The sequence below is a fragment of the Triturus cristatus genome, chromosome 7 (genome assembly GCF_964204655.1).
Source record: "Triturus cristatus chromosome 7, aTriCri1.1, whole genome shotgun sequence".
NCBI lineage: Eukaryota > Metazoa > Chordata > Amphibia > Caudata > Salamandridae > Triturus > Triturus cristatus.
The window spans coordinates 8,295,748-8,318,010 of record NC_140590.1 but is presented as its reverse complement, the minus strand read 5'-3'; the positions used below and the strand labels follow the sequence as shown (position 1 = coordinate 8,318,010).

Sequence of the window (22,263 nt, the reverse complement as noted above, 5' to 3'; positions counted from 1 at the left end):
GCACAACCACACTCTACATAAGATAGCACAGTTCCACACCCTCATGGCACATAGTATGTAACACCGTTGCACAACCATACGCTACATAAGATAGCACAGTTCCACACCCTCTTAGCTTATTTTATGCTACTCAGCACTGGGCATAACCCAGTTCCACAAGTTCATTGCCAAACTGCTCTTAATCTTGTTATACAGTACGGACCTTTTCTGGCACACTTTGTAACACTGTTCTGCAACCACACTCTACATAAGATAGCACAGTTCCACACCCTCATGGCACATAGTATGTAACACCGTTGCACAACCACACTCTCCATAAAATAGCACAGTTCCACACCCTCATGGCACACTGCATTAAACACCGTTACACAATCACATCCTATATAAGATTGCAGAGTTCCAGATGCTCATGGCACATCCGTGCTCGGCTCCATACATTCATAATCCTGTGACCTTATACATAACTCTATTACAAAGCACTGTGTGTTTCTGACTACGCTGTTCGTAATCAAACAGGTGCACACTTTTCAGGCTACATTATACATAAGACTTCAAAGAAAAGTGAGAAACCCCACAAAATGCAAGGGGACGGGGATTAACCAACGTCAGATTACCAGAAGGTTCCCCTTACAAGACCTTAAAGAAACAATCTACTTGTATCAGTTCCACAACCGATTAATTTTGCTACCACAGGACCCTATGAAAACACTCATTTACAAAATTTGATAAAAATATTTAATAAAACAATAATCCATAAAAGTATTATGGAGAAACCAGTGTACCTTCATGTGCAACATAATACAATCAACAAAGTGTCGCATGTATATAAAGAAAATCAATACGTCATATAGTAAAAAAACAAAAGGGTTGGGGGGGAAAAATCTAAAAAACAAACAAACCTCCAGTCCTTTTTTCAGGAAGAATTACACTCCCAGTAAGTGATTCATTGGGTGTAGCTGGATATGTTCAATGACCTATTCGAATTATCCAAGCACTATGTGTTGTGTTTGTGAAATCCATAGACTCTGGACAGGAGAAATATATTAATTTGCTCATCCCAATTAAATATCTGTATAAACATATTAACAAAACATAAGTCCGATTGGCCGCACTCTGCTCGTCCTACCAGCGTGTTACCCCAAAGCATTGTGGTCCATGAAGTAGCGTCGGCGAGTACGCCTATGCCAAAGTTTAGAGTAAAAATGATTGTCGCGTTATCCATCCCTGGACACGTGTTTCGAGGTAGTTGCCTCTCGTCGGCAGAGAGTAGGTATGTGTGTGGGGTTGCTGCGTAGGCTGCCATAAAAAGTATTCTCAGGTAAAGTACCACTCAAGGCGCGCAGGTGCGTAGCCATGGGCTCGTCAGCCCCACCGGCTCAAGGGAGCCTGAATATAAACATAAGTCCGATTGGCCGCACTCTGCTCGTCCTACCAGTGTGTTACCCCAAAGGATTGTGGTCCATGAAGTAGCGTCGGCGAGTACGCCTATGCCAAAGTTTAGAGTGAAAATGAGTGACTTTTGTTTATATTCAGGCTCCCTTGAGCCGGTGGGGCTGACGAGCCCATGGCTACGCACCTGCGCGCCTTGAGTGGTACTTTACCTGAGAATACTTTTTATGGCAGCCTACGCAGCAACCCTACACACATACCTACTCCCTGCTGACGAGAGGCAACTACCTCGAAACACGTGTCCAGGGATGGCTAACGCGACATTCATTTTTACTCTAAACTTTGGCATAGGCGTACTCGCCGACGCTACTTCATGGACCACAATGCTTTGGGGTAACACGCTGGTAGGACGAGCAGAGTGCGGCCAATCGACTTTTTTTTTTATATTAACAAAACATCTTAAGCTTGTGTGAATAAAACATCTATAAATAATATATCTTTAAAGGGTGCAAAAAGACACCATCTATAACCAAGACAAGTCCACCTATATATAACCCAATATCCTGGGGCAATAAATTGTGGTTGTGGCACAAGTACACCCACTGATGCATCATCATACCCTCAACCAGAAAGTGTCCTGCTTAGAATCTAACATCCATTCGTCCGTGTCCCTTCCATACTCTCGTGTGACCATCTGCATCGCCACACTCCAGAGTGGTTGAGATGAATTGTTACCTTTCCAGAAAAACAAACCACATGTAAGCGTGGGTGTTGATAGGAACACAGTACTTTAGCCTCTTAAAAAGAAATCGTTTTTGTTCCTAAGATGACAGGAAAGACAAACAATCCTATTCGGATGTTTATCCAAAGGTGTTATTGGCACACTTCTAAAACAAATCTCATCGTCACGGGGATACAAACGTAAAGCAGCCCCCAGACACAAACGAATTCCACTCAGAACAATTGGGACTTGGAAATTGTTTTCATCAGAAATATATCAAGAGGGTCTCTTCAACCATAAAAGAAGAGCCTATAAACATAGATTAGAGTGATTATATATATATATATATATCAACAAATAAAACAAAACACGCTGGGCTATTCTGCCTCATTCGATCCTTTGGACACACAGAGTGTCCAGGGCATAAATGATGGTGTGTATCCTGGATTTGTGGTTGGTCGGCCAGATATGTTTCTAGATGGAAATCTATGTATACCCTGTATTGGCATAATAAAGAGAGATAAAACTAAACTTTAGGGGCATATTGTGGAGAGGATGTGGCCTAACCGCTAGAGCCGTCGACCTCGAAGCTGAGGAACCGGGTTCGAGACTCAGCAGGGACGCTCCACATCCTGTTCTGCGCAGATCACTTAATGTCCCTGTGCCTAACAAAGCATGTAATGCGTCCGTCTGTAACGCAACTGGCGCTCATGTGCAGCGCTCTAATACCTTTGGGTCAAGTTTGCTCTATATAAAACTAATTTAAAAAAAAAAAAACCTTCTGTATGACAGCATAAATCAATATTCCTGCAGTAGGCACACCCAGGTGTAGTATTGGAAAAGCTGCACATGTAGTGGCTGCACCGCGCTCTATGCTCGTCCCATTCTAAACACGAAGAATGAATTCTTCAGAAGTCACCCTGTTGTTCATGGCAAGACTAAAATTCGGAATCTCGGACCTTGAAAGCGGGTACTGAACAGCCTCCAAAGTTTGCTAGGGTGCCGAGGCAAAGTTAACAAGCATTGGCATAACCAATAGGTCTCGCCTTTGGGACCCTATAAGTGTTTAGCCATGCAACAGTTGCATAACTAAATACTTATAAAGGTCCCAAAAGTGAGACCTATTGGCTATGCCAAGCGGCCCTGCGGCCGCGAAAGTGAAAGTAATCGCGGTAAAGCGCGGCGCGCGCGCCGCGCGCGCCGCGCACATGCACTGTAGCTCTAGGCTGGCCTGGTAGCACTTTTTGGAGCCCTCACAAAATGTCTCGCCAGACCAGCGCATGCGCTGCGTCAGGCGAGACCTAAAAACCACTCTGATCGTGTTGGATTAGAGAGAAAAGCAGGAATTGAGGCATGCCGAAATGACATTTTTATGCTACAGGGTATTGGGTTTGCACATATATGTGGACATGTCTTACTTATGGATATTTTCTTTATTAGTGTCTTTTTGCATTGTTTAAAGATTATATTCATAGGTTTTTTTCATGCATGTTTAAGAAATTGTGTTGTTTGCTTTAATAGATGTTCGGTAGGAGTAAATGAATAGATTTGTGCTGAAGAAGGTGGTATATCTCAATTAAGACCACCAAAACGCGTCAACAGATTTTTACAAACACAACCTCCGTGCATGGACAATCGGAATATGTAATTGAACATATCCAACTACACCCAGTGACTCCGTGGGAGAAAAATTATTTCCTGAAAAACCGATTGAAGTTTTTGTTTAGTTCTTTTCCCTCCCCCTCTTGTTTTTAAGTATATGTGATGTATTGCTTTTGTGTACATGTCAAATGTTGACTCTCTCTATGTACATGTGATGCATTGTTGATTGTAATAGTTATGTTGCATTTGAAGGTGCACAATTTGGTTTCTTCATAATCCTTTTATGGATTGTTGTTTTTAATATTTTGATCACCTTTTGTTTGTGTGTTTAATACGGTCCCTTGGCAGCAACTCTGGTTGATTGTGGAACTGGATGCAAGTAAATCGTTTCTTACAGGTCCTGTGAGGGGAATCTTCTGGTAATTGGAGGTACGCTGTCCATAACCCTGTGATACGTTACTGCATGTTCCCAACTGCTGTCTACAGTCTCCGTTTTTGTGACAATTGTGTAAATGAGCTTTCATGTGTCTGCCTTTAAGTTCTTTGGACCCAGACGGAAAGAAACTGGAAGGATGCTTTTAAAAGCGTGGTTTCTGCCAAGATTCCTTTGGTGTCGGTCTTTTGTTTGCCTTTTTACTCCCCTAACCGTAAGTAAGGTGTCCTTTTCCTAGGGCGTCATGGGTCGTCCTGTGCCCCTGACACTTTCTTCCTCTACTGCTCATCCCTCGCTTGACTTATTGACCCCATCTGTGTGTCTTAACCCTTCTTTACTTCTTCCTACAGAGCTTTTTCCTGTTCAAATGGAAGGTGTGAAACTAATTGTGAACAAAGGCCTCAGTAACCACTTTCAGGTAAAGTTGAGGGTTCTCCTCCTACCCACTGTCAGACACCGGTACTGTGTGTGCATTCAGGTACAGATGGACTGAGTCTTAGCACCGCTTCAGGGCCACTGCATGTTAGACTGCTGCAAAGGATGGGAAAAGCGTGTGACTGGAGAATGTGAAATGTCAGGCTGTGATTGGATTACAAGGAGTGCCTCGGATAACTTCATCGTTGTGATTGGACGGTTCACGGCAAGTTAGGTGATCTCATGTTTGCTGTCAGCGAGCACCTTATATAATGTAACATTTCTGATTCGATGGTGCAGGGCGTTAAATAATGTCATATTTGGCAGTGGTTTTCATTGCACATCAAATAATGTTGGACTTCTGATATTATATTTGCTACAGATGTTTGAAAATATTTTTCTTTTTTCATCTCCATTGTATTCATCAGGTGAATCACACGATCGCGCTCAGCACCGTTGGGGACTCCAACTATCACTTCGGGGTGACGTACGTAGGGACCAAGCAGCTAAGCCCCACAGAGGTGAGAGCCACATCTGGCCGGGAGCGCAGAGTGCTGTGGAGCTGCTCTGGAATCCTGATATTCAAGCTTGAGTGCTGTGGGCTCCCACGACAACTGTGTATAAATGATGCTGCGGCTGACTTGAAGCGTACTGTGGGTTCCTGTTATGCAAGAGTATAATGCGTTTAGATGATGCTGCGGCTGACTTGAAGCGTACTGTGAGTTCCTGTTATGCAAGAGTATAAATGCGTTTAGATGATGCTGCTGCTGAGTTGTAGCGTACTGTGGGTTCCTGTTATGCAAGAGTATAAATGCGTTTAGATGATGCTGCGGCTGACTTGTAGCGTACTGTGGGTTCCTGTTATGCAAGAGTGTAAATGCGTTTAGATGATGATGCTGCTGCTGACTTGTAGCGTACTGTGGGTTCCTGTTATGCAAGAGTATAAATGCGTTTAGATGATGCTGCGGCTGACTTGTAGCGTACTGTGGGTTCCTGTTATGCAGGAGTATAAATGCGTTTAGATGATGCTGCGGCTGACTTGTAGCGTACTGTGGGTTCCTGTTATGCAAGAGTGTAAATGCGTTTAGATGATGCTGCGGCTGACTTGAAGCGTACTGTGGGTTCCTGTTATGCAAGAGTATAAATGCGTTTAGATGATGCTGCTGACCTGTAGCGTACTGTGGGTTCCTGTTATGCAGGAGTATAAATGCGTTTAGATGATGCGGCTGACTTGTAGCGTACTGTGGGTTCCTGTTATGCAAGAGTGTAAATGCGTTTAGATGATGCTGCGGCTGACTTGTAGCGTACTGTGGGTTCCTGTTATGCAGGAGTATAAATGCGTTTAGATGATGCTGCGGCTGACTTGTAGCGTACTGTGGGTTCCTGTTATGCAAGAGTGTAAATGCGTTTAGATGATGCTGCGGCTGACTTGAAGCGTACTGTGGGTTCCTGTTATGCAGGAGTATAAATGCGTTTAGATGATGCTGCGGCTGACTTGTAGCGTACTGTGGGTTCCTGTTATGCAGGAGTATAAATGCGTTTAGATGATGCTGCGGCTGACTTGTAGCGTACTGTGGGTTCCTGTTATGCAAGAGTGTAAATGCGTTTAGATGATGCTGCGGCTGACTTGAAGCGTACTGTGGGTTCCTGTTATGCAAGAGTATAAATGCGTTTAGATGATGCTGCGGCTGACTTGTAGCGTACTGTGGGTTCCTGTTATGCAAGAGTGTAAATGCGTTTAGATGATGCTGCGGCTGACTTGAAGCGTACTGTGGGTTCCTGTTATGCAAGAGTATAAATGCGTTTAGATGATGCTGCGGCTGACTTGTAGCGTACTGTGGGTTCCTGTTATGCAAGAGTATAAATGCGTTTAGATGATGCTGCGGCTGACTTGTAGCGTACTGTGGGTTCCTGTTATGCAAGAGTATAAATGCGTTTAGATGATGCTGCTGCTGACTTGTAGCGTACTGTGGGTTCCTGTTATGCAAGAGTATAAATGCGTTTAGATGATGCTGCGGCTGACTTGTAGCGTACTGTGGGTTCCTGTTATGCAAGAGTATAAATGCGTTTAGATGATGCTGCGGCTGACTTGAAGCGTACTGTGGGTTCCTGTTATGCAAGAGTATAAATGCGTTTAGATGATGCTGCGGCTGACTTGAAGCGTACTGTGGGTTCCTGTTATGCAAGAGTATAAATGCGTTTAGATGATGCTGCTGCTGACTTCTAGCGTACTGTGGGTTCCTGTTATGCAAGAGTATAAATGCGTGTAGATGATGCTGCTGCTGACTTGAAGCGTACTGTGGGTTCCTGTTATGCAAGAGTATAAATGCGTTTAGATGATGCTGCGGCTGACTTGAAGCGTACTGTGGGTTCCTGTTATGCAAGAGTATAAATGCGTTTAGATGATGCTGCGGCTGACTTGAAGCGTACTGTGGGTTCCTGTTATGCAAGAGTATAAATGCGTGTAGATGATGCTGCTGCTGACTTGAAGCGTACTGTGGGTTCCTGTTATGCAAGAGTATAAATGCGTTTAGATGATGCTGCGGCTGACTTGAAGCGTACTGTGGGTTCCTGTTATGCAAGAGTATAAATGCGTTTAGATGATGCTGCGGCTGACTTGAAGCGTACTGTGGGTTCCTGTTATGCAAGAGTATAAATGCGTTTAGATGATGCTGCTGCTGACTTGAAGCGTACTGTGGGTTCCTGTTATGCAAGAGTATAATGCGTTTAGATGATGATGCTGCTGACTTGTAGCGTACTGTGGGTTCCTGTTATGCAAGAGTATAAATGTGTTTAGATGATGCTGCTGCTGACTTGTAGCGTACTGTGGGTTCCTGTTATGCAAGAGTATAAATGCGTTTAGATGATGCTGCTGCTGACTTGTAGCGTACTGTGGGTTCCTGTTATGCAAGAGTATAAATGCGTTTAGATGCTGCTGCGGCTGACTTGTAGCGTACTGTGGGTTCCTGTTATGCAAGAGTATAAATGCGTTTAGATGATGCTGCTGACTTGTAGCGTACTGTGGGTTCCTGTTATGCAAGAGTATAAATGCGTTTAGATGATGCTGCGGCTGACTTGTAGCGTACTGTGGGTTCCTGTTATGCAAGAGTATAAATGCGTTTAGATGATGCTGCTGACTTGTAGCGTACTGTGGGTTCCTGTTATGCAAGAGTATAAATGCGTTTAGATGATGCTGCGGCTGACTTGTAGCGTACTGTGGGTTCCTGTTATGCAAGAGTATAAATGCGTTTAGATGATGCTGCTGCTGACTTGTAGCGTACTGTGAGTTCCTGTTATGCAAGAGTATAAATGCGTTTAGATGATGATGCTGCTGCTGACTTGAAGCGTACTGTGAGTTCCTGTTATGCAAGAGTATAATGCGTTTAGATGATGCTGCTGCTGACTTGAAGCGTACTGTGAGTTCCTGTTATGCAAGAGTACAAATGCGTTTAGATGATGCTGCGGCTGACTTGTAGCGTACTGTGGGTTCCTGTTATGCAGGAGTATAAATGCGTTTAGATGATGCTGTGGCTGACTTGAAGCGTACTGTGAGTTCCTGTTATGCAAGAGTATAAATGCGTTTAGATGATGCTGCTGCTGACTTGAAGCGTACTGTGGGTTCCTGTTATGCAAGAGTATAAATGCGTTTAGATGATGCTGCTGCTGACTTGTAGCGTACTGTGAGTTCCTGTTATGCAAGAGTATAATGCGTTTAGATGATGATGCTGCTGCTGACTTGTAGCGTACTGTGGGTTCCTGTTATGCAAGAGTATAAATGCGTTTAGATGATGCTGCTGACTTGTAGCGTACTGTGGGTTCCTGTTATGCAAGAGTATAAATGCGTTTAGATGATGCTGCTGCTGACTTGAAGCGTACTGTGGGTTCCTGTTATGCATGAGTATAAATGCGTTTAGATGATGCTGCGGCTGACTTGTAGCGTACTGTGGGTTCCTGTTATGCAAGAGTATAATGCGTTTAGATGATGATGCTGCTGCTGACTTGTAGCGTACTGTGGGTTCCTGTTATGCATGAGTATAAATGCGTTTAGATGATGCTGCTGACTTGTAGCGTACTGTGGGTTCCTGTTATGCAAGAGTATAAATGCGTTTAGATGATGATGCTGCTGACTTGAAGCGTACTGTGGGTTCCTGTTATGCAGGAGTATAAATGCGTTTAGATGATGCTGCTGCTGACTTGAAGCGTACTGTGGGTTCCTGTTATGCAAGAGTATAATGCGTTTAGATGATGCTGCTGCTGACTTGTAGCGTACTGTGAGTTCCTGTTATGCAAGAGTATAATGCGTTTAGATGATGCTGCGGCTGACTTGAAGCGTACTGTGAGTTCCTGTTATGCAAGAGTATAAATGCGTTTAGATGATGCTGCTGCTGACTTGAAGCATACTGTGGGTTCCTGTTATGCAAGAGTATAAATGCGTTTAGATGATGCTGCGGCTGACTTGAAGCGTACTGTGGGTTCCTGTTATGCAAGAGTATAAATGCGTTTAGATGATGATGCTGCTGCTGACTTGAAGCGTACTGTGAGTTCCTGTTATGCAAGAGTATAAATGCGTTTAGATGATGCTGCTGCTGACTTGAAGCGTACTGTGGGTTCCTGTTATGCAAGAGTATAAATGCGTTTAGATGATGCTGCTGCTGACTTGTAGCGTACTGTGGGTTCCTGTTATGCAAGAGTATAAATGCGTTTAGATGATGCTGCTGCTGACTTGAAGCGTACTGTGGGTTCCTGTTATGCAAGAGTATAAATGCGTTTAGATGATGCTGCTGCTGACTTGAAGCGTACTGTGGGTTCCTGTTATGCAAGAGTATAAATGCGTTTAGATGATGCTGCCGCTGACTTGTAGCGTACTGTGGGTTCCTGTTATGCAAGAGTATAATGCGTTTAGATGATGCTGCTGCTGACTTGAAGCGTACTGTGGGTTCCTGTTATGCAAGAGTATAAATGCGTTTAGATGATGCTGCTGCTGACTTGAAGCGTACTGTGGGTTCCTGTTATGCAAGAGTATAATGCGTTTAGATGATGCTGCTGCTGACTTGTAGCGTACTGTGGGTTCCTGTTATGCAAGAGTACAAATGCGTTTAGATGATGCTGCGGCTGACTTGTAGCGTACTGTGGGTTCCTGTTATGCATGAGTATAAATGCGTTTAGATGATGCTGCTGCTGACTTGAAGCGTACTGTGGGTTCCTGTTATGCAAGAGTATAATGCGTTTAGATGATGCTGCTGCTGACTTGAAGCGTACTGTGGGTTCCTGTTATGCAAGAGTGTAAATGCGTTTAGATGATGCTGCGGCTGACTTGTAGCGTACTGTGGGTTCCTGTTATGCAAGAGTGTAAATGCGTTTAGATGATGCTGCGGCTGACTTGTAGCGTACTGTGGGTTCCTGTTATGCAAGAGTATAAATGCGTTTAGATGCTGCTGCTGACTTGTAGCGTACTGTGGGTTCCTGTTATGCAGGAGTATAAATGCGTTTAGATGATGCTGCTGCTGACTTGAAGCGTACTGTGGGTTCCTGTTATGCAAGAGTATAAATGCGTTTAGATGATGCTGCTGCTGACTTGAAGCGTACTGTGGGTTCCTGTTATGCAAGAGTATAATGCGTTTAGATGATGATGATGCTGCTGCTGACTTGAAGCGTACTGTGGGTTCCTGTTATGCAGGAGTATAAATGCGTTTAGATGATGCTGCTGCTGACTTGAAGCGTACTGTGGGTTCCTGTTATGCAAGAGTATAATGCGTTTAGATGATGCTGCTGCTGACTTGTAGCGTACTGTGAGTTCCTGTTATGCAAGAGTATAATGCGTTTAGATGATGCTGCGGCTGACTTGAAGCGTACTGTGAGTTCCTGTTATGCAAGTGTGTAAATGCGTTTAGATGATGCTGCTGCTGACTTGTAGCGTACTGTGGGTTCCTGTTATGCAAGAGTATAAATGCGTTTAGATGATGCTGCGGCTGACTTGTAGCGTACTGTGGGTTCCTGTTATGCAAGAGTATAAATGCGTTTAGATGATGCTGCGGCTGACTTGTAGCGTACTGTGGGTTCCTGTTATGCAAGAGTATAATGCGTTTAGATGATGATGCTGCTGCTGACTTGAAGCGTACTGTGGGTTCCTGTTATGCAAGAGTATAAATGCGTTTAGATGATGCTGCGGCTGACTTGTAGCGTACTGTGGGTTCCTGTTATGCAAGAGTATAAATGCGTTTAGATGATGCTGCTGCTGACTTGAAGCGTACTGTGAGTTCCTGTTATGCAAGAGTATAAATGCGTTTAGATGATGCTGCTGCTGACTTGAAGCATACTGTGAGTTCCTGTTATGCAAGAGTATAAATGCGTTTAGATGATGCTGCTTTTGACTTGAAGCGTACTGTGGGTTCCTGTTATGCAAGAGTATAAATGCGTTTAGATGATGCTGCGGCTGACTTGTAGCGTACTGTGAGTTCCTGTTATGCAAGAGTATAAATGCGTTTAGATGATGCTGCGGCTGACTTGTAGCGTACTGTGAGTTCCTGTTATGCAAGAGTATAAATGCGTTTAGATGCTGCTGCTGACTTGAAGCGTACTGTGGGTTCCTGTTATGCAAGAGTATAAATGCGTTTAGATGATGCTGCGGCTGACTTGTAGCGTACTGTGGGTTCCTGTTATGCAAGAGTATAAATGCGTTTAGATGATGATGCTGCTGCTGACTTGAAGCGTACTGTGGGTTCCTGTTATGCAAGAGTATAAATGCGTTTAGATGATGCTGCTGCTGACTTGAAGCGTACTGTGGGTTCCTGTTATGCAAGAGTATAAATGCGTGTAGATGATGCTGCCGCTGACTTGAAGCGTACTGTGGGTTCCTGTTGTGCAAGTGTATAATGCGTTTAGATGATGCTGCGGCTGACTTGTAGCGTACTGTGGGTTCCTGTTATGCAAGAGTATAAATGCGTTTAGATGATGCTGCTGCTGCTGACTTGTAGCATACTGTGGGTTCCTGTTATGCAGGAGTATAAATGCGTTTAGATGATGATGCTGCTGCTGACTTGAAGCGTACTGTGAGTTCCTGTTATGCAAGAGTATAATGCGTTTAGATGATGCTGCTGCTGACTTGAAGCGTACTGTGGGTTCCTGTTATGCAAGAGTATAATGCGTTTAGATGATGCTGCTGCTGACTTGAAGCGTACTGTGGGTTCCTGTTATGCAAGAGTATAAATGTGTTTAGATGATGCTGCGGCTGACTTGTAGCGTACTGTGGGTTCCTGTTATGCAAGAGTATAAATGCGTTTAGATGATGCTGCCGCTGACTTGAAGCGTACTGTGGGTTCCTGTTGTGCAAGTGTATAAATGCGTTTAGATGATGCTGTGGCTGACTTGAAGCGTACTGCGGGTTCCTGTTATGCAGGAGTATAAATGCGTTTAGATGATGCTGCGGCTGACTTGAAGCATACTGTGGGTTCCTGTTGTGCAAGTGTATAAATGCGTTTAGATGATGCTGCTGCTGACTTGAAGCGTACTGTGGGTTCCTGTTATGCAAGAGTATAAATGCGTTTAGATGATGCTGCGGCTGACTTGAAGCGTACTGTGGGTTCCTGTTATGCAAGAGTATAAATGCGTTTAGATGATGCTGCGGCTGACTTGAAGCGTACTGTGGGTTCCTGTTATGCAAGAGTATAAATGCGTTTAGATGATGCTGCTGCTGACTTCTAGCGTACTGTGGGTTCCTGTTATGCAAGAGTATAAATGCGTGTAGATGATGCTGCTGCTGACTTGAAGCGTACTGTGGGTTCCTGTTATGCAAGAGTGTAAATGCGTTTAGATGATGCTGCGGCTGACTTGAAGCGTACTGTGGGTTCCTGTTATGCAAGAGTATAAATGCGTTTAGATGATGCTGCGGCTGACTTGTAGCGTACTGTGGGTTCCTGTTATGCAAGAGTATAAATGCGTTTAGATGATGCTGCGGCTGACTTGTAGCGTACTGTGGGTTCCTGTTATGCAAGAGTATAAATGCGTTTAGATGATGCTGCTGCTGACTTGTAGCGTACTGTGGGTTCCTGTTATGCAAGAGTATAAATGCGTTTAGATGATGCTGCGGCTGACTTGTAGCGTACTGTGGGTTCCTGTTATGCAAGAGTATAAATGCGTTTAGATGATGCTGCGGCTGACTTGAAGCGTACTGTGGGTTCCTGTTATGCAAGAGTATAAATGCGTTTAGATGATGCTGCGGCTGACTTGAAGCGTACTGTGGGTTCCTGTTATGCAAGAGTATAAATGCGTTTAGATGATGCTGCTGCTGACTTCTAGCGTACTGTGGGTTCCTGTTATGCAAGAGTATAAATGCGTGTAGATGATGCTGCTGCTGACTTGAAGCGTACTGTGGGTTCCTGTTATGCAAGAGTATAAATGCGTTTAGATGATGCTGCGGCTGACTTGAAGCGTACTGTGGGTTCCTGTTATGCAAGAGTATAAATGCGTTTAGATGATGCTGCGGCTGACTTGAAGCGTACTGTGGGTTCCTGTTATGCAAGAGTATAAATGCGTGTAGATGATGCTGCTGCTGACTTGAAGCGTACTGTGGGTTCCTGTTATGCAAGAGTATAAATGCGTTTAGATGATGCTGCGGCTGACTTGAAGCGTACTGTGGGTTCCTGTTATGCAAGAGTATAAATGCGTGTAGATGATGCTGCTGCTGACTTGAAGCGTACTGTGGGTTCCTGTTATGCAAGAGTATAAATGCGTTTAGATGATGCTGCGGCTGACTTGAAGCGTACTGTGGGTTCCTGTTATGCAAGAGTATAAATGCGTTTAGATGATGCTGCGGCTGACTTGAAGCGTACTGTGGGTTCCTGTTATGCAAGAGTATAAATGTGTTTAGATGATGCTGCTGCTGACTTGTAGCGTACTGTGGGTTCCTGTTATGCAAGAGTATAAATGCGTTTAGATGATGCTGCTGCTGACTTGTAGCGTACTGTGGGTTCCTGTTATGCAAGAGTATAAATGCGTTTAGATGCTGCTGCGGCTGACTTGTAGCGTACTGTGGGTTCCTGTTATGCAAGAGTATAAATGCGTTTAGATGATGCTGCTGACTTGTAGCGTACTGTGGGTTCCTGTTATGCAAGAGTATAAATGCGTTTAGATGATGCTGCGGCTGACTTGTAGCGTACTGTGGGTTCCTGTTATGCAAGAGTATAAATGCGTTTAGATGATGCTGCTGACTTGTAGCGTACTGTGGGTTCCTGTTATGCAAGAGTATAAATGCGTTTAGATGATGCTGCGGCTGACTTGTAGCGTACTGTGGGTTCCTGTTATGCAAGAGTATAAATGCGTTTAGATGATGATGCTGCTGCTGACTTGAAGCGTACTGTGAGTTCCTGTTATGCAAGAGTATAATGCGTTTAGATGATGCTGCTGCTGACTTGAAGCGTACTGTGAGTTCCTGTTATGCAAGAGTACAAATGCGTTTAGATGATGCTGCGGCTGACTTGTAGCGTACTGTGGGTTCCTGTTATGCAGGAGTATAAATGCGTTTAGATGATGCTGTGGCTGACTTGAAGCGTACTGTGGGTTCCTGTTATGCAAGAGTATAAATGCGTTTAGATGATGCTGCGGCTGACTTGAAGCGTACTGTGAGTTCCTGTTATGCAAGAGTATAATGCGTTTAGATGATGCTGCGGCTGACTTGTAGCGTACTGTGGGTTCCTGTTATGCAAGAGTGTAAATGCGTTTAGATGATGCTGCGGCTGACTTGTAGCGTACTGTGAGTTCCTGTTATGCAAGAGTATAATGCGTTTAGATGCTGCTGCTGACTTGAAGCGTACTGTGGGTTCCTGTTATGCAGGAGTATAAATGCGTTTAGATGATGCTGCTGCTGACTTGTAGCGTACTGTGAGTTCCTGTTATGCAAGAGTATAATGCGTTTAGATGATGATGCTGCTGCTGACTTGTAGCGTACTGTGGGTTCCTGTTATGCAAGAGTATAAATGCGTTTAGATGATGCTGCTGACTTGTAGCGTACTGTGGGTTCCTGTTATGCAAGAGTATAAATGCGTTTAGATGATGCTGCTGCTGACTTGAAGCGTACTGTGGGTTCCTGTTATGCATGAGTATAAATGCGTTTAGATGATGCTGCGGCTGACTTGTAGCGTACTGTGGGTTCCTGTTATGCAAGAGTATAATGCGTTTAGATGATGATGCTGCTGCTGACTTGTAGCGTACTGTGGGTTCCTGTTATGCATGAGTATAAATGCGTTTAGATGATGCTGCTGACTTGTAGCGTACTGTGGGTTCCTGTTATGCAAGAGTATAAATGCGTTTAGATGATGCTGCTGCTGACTTGAAGCGTACTGTGGGTTCCTGTTATGCAGGAGTATAAATGCGTTTAGATGATGCTGCTGCTGACTTGAAGCGTACTGTGGGTTCCTGTTATGCAAGAGTATAATGCGTTTAGATGATGCTGCTGCTGACTTGTAGCGTACTGTGAGTTCCTGTTATGCAAGAGTATAAATGCGTTTAGATGATGCTGCTGCTGACTTGAAGCGTACTGTGAGTTCCTGTTATGCAAGAGTATAATGCGTTTAGATGATGCTGCGGCTGACTTGAAGCGTACTGTGAGTTCCTGTTATGCAAGAGTATAAATGCGTTTAGATGATGATGCTGCTGCTGACTTGAAGCGTACTGTGAGTTCCTGTTATGCAAGAGTATAAATGCGTTTAGATGATGCTGCTGCTGACTTGTAGCGTACTGTGGGTTCCTGTTATGCAAGAGTATAAATGCGTTTAGATGATGCTGCTGCTGACTTGTAGCGTACTGTGAGTTCCTGTTATGCAAGAGTATAATGCGTTTAGATGATGCTGCGACTGACTTGAAGCGTACTGTGGGTTCCTGTTATGCAAGAGTATAAATGCGTTTAGATGATGCTGCGGCTGACTTGAAGCGTACTGTGGGTTCCTGTTATGCAAGAGTATAAATGCGTTTAGATGATGCTGCTGACTTGTAGCGTACTGTGGGTTCCTGTTATGCAAGAGTATAATGCGTTTAGATGATGCTGCTGCTGACTTGAAGCGTACTGTGGGTTCCTGTTATGCAAGAGTATAAATGCGTTTAGATGATGCTGCCGCTGACTTGTAGCGTACTGTGGGTTCCTGTTATGCAAGAGTATAATGCGTTTAGATGATGCTGCTGCTGACTTGAAGCGTACTGTGGGTTCCTGTTATGCAAGAGTATAATGCGTTTAGATGATGCTGCTGCTGACTTGTAGCGTACTGTGGGTTCCTGTTATGCATGAGTATAAATGCGTTTAGATGATGCTGCTGCTGACTTGAAGCGTACTGTGGGTTCCTGTTATGCAAGAGTATAATGCGTTTAGATGATGCTGCTGCTGACTTGAAGCGTACTGTGGGTTCCTGTTATGCAAGAGTGTAAATGCGTTTAGATGATGCTGCGGCTGACTTGTAGCGTACTGTGGGTTCCTGTTATGCAAGAGTGTAAATGCGTTTAGATGATGCTGCGGCTGACTTGTAGCGTACTGTGGGTTCCTGTTATGCAAGAGTATAAATGCGTTTAGATGCTGCTGCTGACTTGTAGCGTACTGTGGGTTCCTGTTATGCAGGAGTATAAATGCGTTTAGATGATGCTGCTGCTGACTTGTAGCGTACTGTGAGTTCCTGTTATGCAAGAGTATAATGCGTTTAGATGATGATGCTGCTGCTGACTTGAAGCGTACTGTGGGTTCCTGTTATGCAGGAGTATAAATGCGTTTAGATGATGCTGCGGCTGACTTGTAGCGTACTGTGGGTTCCTGTTATGCAAGAGTATAAATGCGTTTAGATGATGCTGCTGCTGACTTGAAGCGTACTGTGGGTTCCTGTTATGCAAGAGTATAATGCGTTTAGATGATGCTGCTGCTGACTTGTAGCGTACTGTGAGTTCCTGTTATGCAAGAGTATAATGCGTTTAGATGATGCTGCGGCTGACTTGAAGCGTACTGTGAGTTCCTGTTATGCAAGTGTGTAAATGCGTTTAGATGATGCTGCTGCTGACTTGTAGCGTACTGTGGGTTCCTGTTATGCAAGAGTATAAATGCGTTTAGATGATGCTGCGGCTGACTTGTAGCGTACTGTGGGTTCCTGTTATGCAAGAGTATAAATGCGTTTAGATGATGCTGCGGCTGACTTGTAGCGTACTGTGGGTTCCTGTTATGCAAGAGTATAATGCGTTTAGATGATGATGCTGCTGCTGACTTGAAGCGTACTGTGGGTTCCTGTTATGCAAGAGTATAAATGCGTTTAGATGATGCTGCTGCTGACTTGAAGCATACTGTGAGTTCCTGTTATGCAAGAGTATAAATGCGTTTAGATGATGCTGCTGCTGACTTGAAGCGTACTGTGGGTTCCTGTTATGCAAGAGTATAAATGCGTTTAGATGATGATGCTGCTGACTTGTAGCGTACTGTGAGTTCCTGTTATGCAAGAGTATAATGCGTTTAGATGATGATGCTGCTGACTTGTAGCGTACTGTGAGTTCCTGTTATGCAAGAGTATAAATGCGTTTAGATGATGCTGCGGCTGACTTGTAGCGTACTGTGAGTTCCTGTTATGCAAGAGTATAAATGCGTTTAGATGCTGCTGCTGACTTGAAGCGTACTGTGGGTTCCTGTTATGCAAGAGTATAAATGCGTTTAGATGATGCTGCGGCTGACTTGTAGCGTACTGTGAGTTCCTGTTATGCAAGAGTATAAATGCGTTTAGATGCTGCTGCTGACTTGAAGCGTACTGTGGGTTCCTGTTATGCAAGAGTATAAATGCGTTTAGATGATGCTGCGGCTGACTTGTAGCGTACTGTGAGTTCCTGTTATGCAAGAGTATAAATGCGTTTAGATGCTGCTGCTGACTTGAAGCGTACTGTGGGTTCCTGTTATGCAAGAGTATAAATGCGTTTAGATGATGCTGCGGCTGACTTGTAGCGTACTGTGGGTTCCTGTTATGCAAGAGTATAAATGCGTTTAGATGATGCTGCTGCTGACTTGAAGCGTACTGTGGGTTCCTGTTATGCAAGAGTATAAATGCGTTTAGATGATGCTGCTGCTGACTTGAAGCGTACTGTGGGTTCCTGTTATGCAAGAGTATAAATGCGTGTAGATGATGCTGCCGCTGACTTGAAGCGTACTGTGGGTTCCTGTTGTGCAAGTGTATAATGCGTTTAGATGATGCTGCGGCTGACTTGTAGCGTACTGTGGGTTCCTGTTATGCAAGAGTATAAATGCGTTTAGATGATGCTGCTGCTGCTGACTTGTAGCATACTGTGGGTTCCTGTTATGCAGGAGTATAAATGCGTTTAGATGATGATGCTGCTGCTGACTTGAAGCGTACTGTGAGTTCCTGTTATGCAAGAGTATAATGCGTTTAGATGATGCTGCTGCTGACTTGAAGCGTACTGTGGGTTCCTGTTATGCAAGAGTATAATGCGTTTAGATGATGCTGCTGCTGACTTGAAGCGTACTGTGGGTTCCTGTTATGCAAGAGTATAAATGCGTTTAGATGATGCTGCGGCTGACTTGTAGCGTACTGTGGGTTCCTGTTATGCAAGAGTATAAATGCGTTTAGATGATGCTGCCGCTGACTTGAAGCGTACTGTGGGTTCCTGTTGTGCAAGTGTATAAATGCGTTTAGATGATGCTGCGGCTGACTTGAAGCGTACTGCGGGTTCCTGTTATGCAGGAGTATAAATGCGTTTAGATGATGCTGCGGCTGACTTGAAGCATACTGTGGGTTCCTGTTGTGCAAGTGTATAAATGCGTTTAGATGATGCTGCTGCTGACTTGAAGCGTACTGTGGGTTCCTGTTATGCAAGAGTATAATGCGTTTAGATGATGATGCTGCTGACTTGTAGCGTACTGTGGGTTCCTGTTATGCAAGAGTATAAATGCGTTTAGATGATGCTGCTGCTGACTTGTAGCGTACTGTGGGTTCCTGTTATGCATGAGTATAAATGCGTTTAGATGATGCTGCTGACTTGTAGCGTACTGTGGGTTCCTGTTATGCAAGAGTATAAATGCGTTTAGATGATGCTGCTGCTGACTTGTAGCGTACTGTGGGTTCCTGTTATGCAAGAGTATAAATGCGTTTAGATGATGATGCTGCTGACTTGTAGCGTACTGTGGGTTCCTGTTATGCAAGAGTATAAATGCGTTTAGATGATGCTGCGGCTGACTTGTAGCGTACTGTGGGTTCCTGTTATGCAAGAGTATAAATGCGTTTAGATGATGCTGCTGCTGACTTGTAGCGTACTGTGGGTTCCTGTTATGCAAGAGTATAAATGCGTTTAGATGATGCTGCGGCTGACTTGAAGCGTACTGTGGGTTCCTGTTATGCAAGAGTATAATGCGTTTAGATGATGATGCTGCTGCTGACTTGAAGCGTACTGTGGGTTCCTGTTATGCAAGAGTATAAATGCGTTTAGATGATGATGATGCTGCTGCTGACTTGTAGCGTACTGTGAGTTCCTGTTATGCAAGAGTATAATGCGTTTAGATGATGCTGCTGCTGACTTGAAGCGTACTGTGAGTTCCTGTTATGCAAGAGTATAAATGCGTTTAGATGATGCTGCGGCTGACTTGTAGCGTACTGTGGGTTCCTGTTATGCAGGAGTATAAATGCGTTTAGATGATGCTGCGGCTGACTTGAAGCGTACTGTGGGTTCCTGTTATGCAAGAGTATAAATGCGTTTAGATGATGCTGCGGCTGACTTGAAGCGTACTGTGGGTTCTTGTTATGCAGGAGTATAAATGCGTTTAGATGATGCTGCGGCTGACTTGTAGCGTACTGTGGGTTCCTGTTATGCAGGAGTATAAATGCGTTTAGATGCTGCTGCGGCTGACTTGTAGCGTACTGTGAGTTCCTGTTATGCAAGAGTATAAATGCGTTTAGATGATGCTGCGACTGACTTGAAGCGTACTGTGGGTTCCTGTTATGCAGGAGTATAAATGCGTTTAGATGATGCTGCTGCTGACTTGTAGCGTACTGTGGGTTCCTGTTATGCAAGAGTATAAATGCGTTTAGATGATGATGATGCTGCTGCTGACTTGTAGCGTACTGTGAGTTCCTGTTATGCAAGAGTATAAATGCGTTTAGATGATGCTGCGACTGACTTGAAGCGTACTGTGGGTTCCTGTTATGCAGGAGTATAAATGCGTTTAGATGATGCTGCGACTGACTTGAAGCGTACTGTGGGTTCCTGTTATGCAAGAGTATAAATGCGTTTAGATGATGCTGCTGCTGACTTGTAGCGTACTGTGAGTTCCTGTTATGCAAGAGTATAAATGCGTTTAGATGATGATGCTGCTGCTGACTTGTAGCGTACTGTGAGTTCCTGTTATGCAAGAGTATAAATGCGTTTAGATGCTGCTGCGGCTGACTTGTAGCGTACTGTGAGTTCCTGTTATGCAAGAGTATAATGCGTTTAGATGATGCTGCGACTGACTTGAAGCGTACTGTGGGTTCCTGTTATGCAAGAGTATAAATGCGTTTAGATGATGCTGCGGCTGACTTGAAGCGTACTGTGGGTTCCTGTTATGCAAGAGTATAAATGCGTTTAGATGCTGCTGCTGACTTGAAGCGTACTGTGGGTTCCTGTTATGCAAGAGTATAAATGCGTTTAGATGATGATGCTGCTGCTGACTTGTAGCGTACTGTGAGTTCCTGTTATGCAAGAGTATAAATGCGTTTAGATGATGATGCTGCTGCTGACTTGAAGCGTACTGTGAGTTCCTGTTATGCAAGAGTATAAATGCGTTTAGATGATGCTGCTGCTGACTTGAAGCGTACTGTGGGTTCCTGTTATGCAAGAGTATAATGCGTTTAGATGATGCTGCGGCTGACTTGTAGCGTACTGTGAGTTCCTGTTATGCAAGAGTATAAATGCGTTTAGATGATGCTGCTGCTGACTTGTAGCGTACTGTGGGTTCCTGTTATGCAAGAGTATAAATGCGTTTAGATGCTGCTGCGGCTGACTTGAAGCGTACTGTGGGTTCCTGTTATGCAAGAGTATAAATGCGTTTAGATGATGCTGCTGCTGACTTGAAGCGTACTGTGGGTTCCTGTTATGCAAGAGTATAAATGCGTTTAGATGATGCTGCGGCTGACTTGTAGCGTACTGTGAGTTCCTGTTATGCAAGAGTATAATGCGTTTAGATGATGCTGCGACTGACTTGAAGCGTACTGTGGGTTCCTGTTATGCAAGAGTATAAATGCGTTTAGATGATGCTGCGGCTGACTTGTAGCGTACTGTGGGTTCCTGTTATGCAAGAGTATAAATGCGTTTAGATGATGCTGCGGCTGACTTGTAGCGTACTGTGAGTTCCTGTTATGCAAGAGTACAAATGCGTTTAGATGATGCTGCTGCGGCTGACTTGTAGCATACTGTGGGTTCCTGTTATGCAGGAGTATAAATGCGTTTAGATGATGCTGCTGCTGCTGACTTGTAGCATACTGTGAGTTCCTGTTATGCAAGAGTATAATGCGTTTAGATGATGCTGCTGCTGACTTGAAGCGTACTGTGAGTTCCTGTTATGCAAGAGTATAAATGCGTTTAGATGATGCTGATGCTGCGGCTGACTTGAAGCGTACTGTGGGTTCCTGTTATGCAAGAGTATAAATGCGTTTAGATGCTGCTGCTGCTGACTTGAAGCGTACTGTGGGTTCCTGTTATGCAAGAGTATAAATGCGTTTAGATGCTGCTGCTGACTTGAAGCGTACTGTGGGTTCCTGTTATGCAAGAGTATAAATGCGTTTAGATGATGCTGCGGCTGACTTGTAGCGTACTGTGAGTTCCTGTTATGCAAGAGTATAAATGCGTTTAGATGCTGCTGCTGACTTGAAGCGTACTGTGGGTTCCTGTTATGCAAGAGTATAAATGCGTTTAGATGATGATGCTGCTGCTGACTTGAAGCGTACTGTGAGTTCCTGTTATGCAAGAGTATAATGCGTTTAGATGCTGCTGCTGACTTGAAGCGTACTGTGGGTTCCTGTTATGCAAGAGTATAAATGCGTTTGGACGCCGCAGCATAATTGTAACCTGGCATGGGTATCATGAGCTTCCGCAACATGTCTGTGTTACTGCGTTTGGATGCTGTCGCTTACTTGTGGTGTGGCTTGTGTTCCATAAGCTTCCATCACAATTGTGTTTAGCTGTGTTTAGCTGCTACCGTATACTTGTAGCTTGGCTTTGGTTCCTTGGCCCCCCCATAGCATCTTTGTATTACTTTGGTTGGATGCTGTTGCCTCCTTGTCGCCTCTCTGTGGCGCTCTGGGCTGCCATGATATCTTGGATGCATTGTGACTGCTGAGGCCTAATTTTGAACTCTGCACTTGGCTTTGTTCTTGGGTGAGGAGTTCTTGATATGTTGAGTCGAATGCTCTCAGGCCCCTCATAGCTCCTTGGGTACTGTCTGCACTCTGATTCTATCCAAGAGTTATCTGCTCTTTGAATCGAAATGCAAACATTTGGTTCATGGGTGCATATACGTTCTCTTGCTGTGTGTACCAAAGCTAAGGAGTTTACAAACCCCTTTCTCCTGTGAGAGTTGTAAAGTTCTCTACTGCCTTATCATACGCTCTTAAGATGCTTGTTGTCCAAAAAGTCATTGTGATTTTCATATTCTTTAACGGTACCTAGTATAGTTACTAATTATATTTTTATCATGTTTCTAAAGTTACAC

At 44.3% G+C, this 22,263-nt stretch overlaps 1 protein-coding gene across 1 annotated transcript in view; it reads left to right on the top strand.

Moving 5' to 3' along the window:
• TOMM40 (translocase of outer mitochondrial membrane 40) overlaps positions 1-22,263 on the top strand; it is a 306,671-nt gene that overhangs the window by 67,723 nt on the left and 216,685 nt on the right. The window contains exons 3-4 of the mRNA XM_085615475.1: positions 4,496-4,563; positions 4,988-5,080. Coding sequence (XP_085471601.1) covers positions 4,496-4,563; positions 4,988-5,080 — 161 coding nt within the window. The remainder of the gene's footprint in view (positions 1-4,495; positions 4,564-4,987; positions 5,081-22,263) is intronic.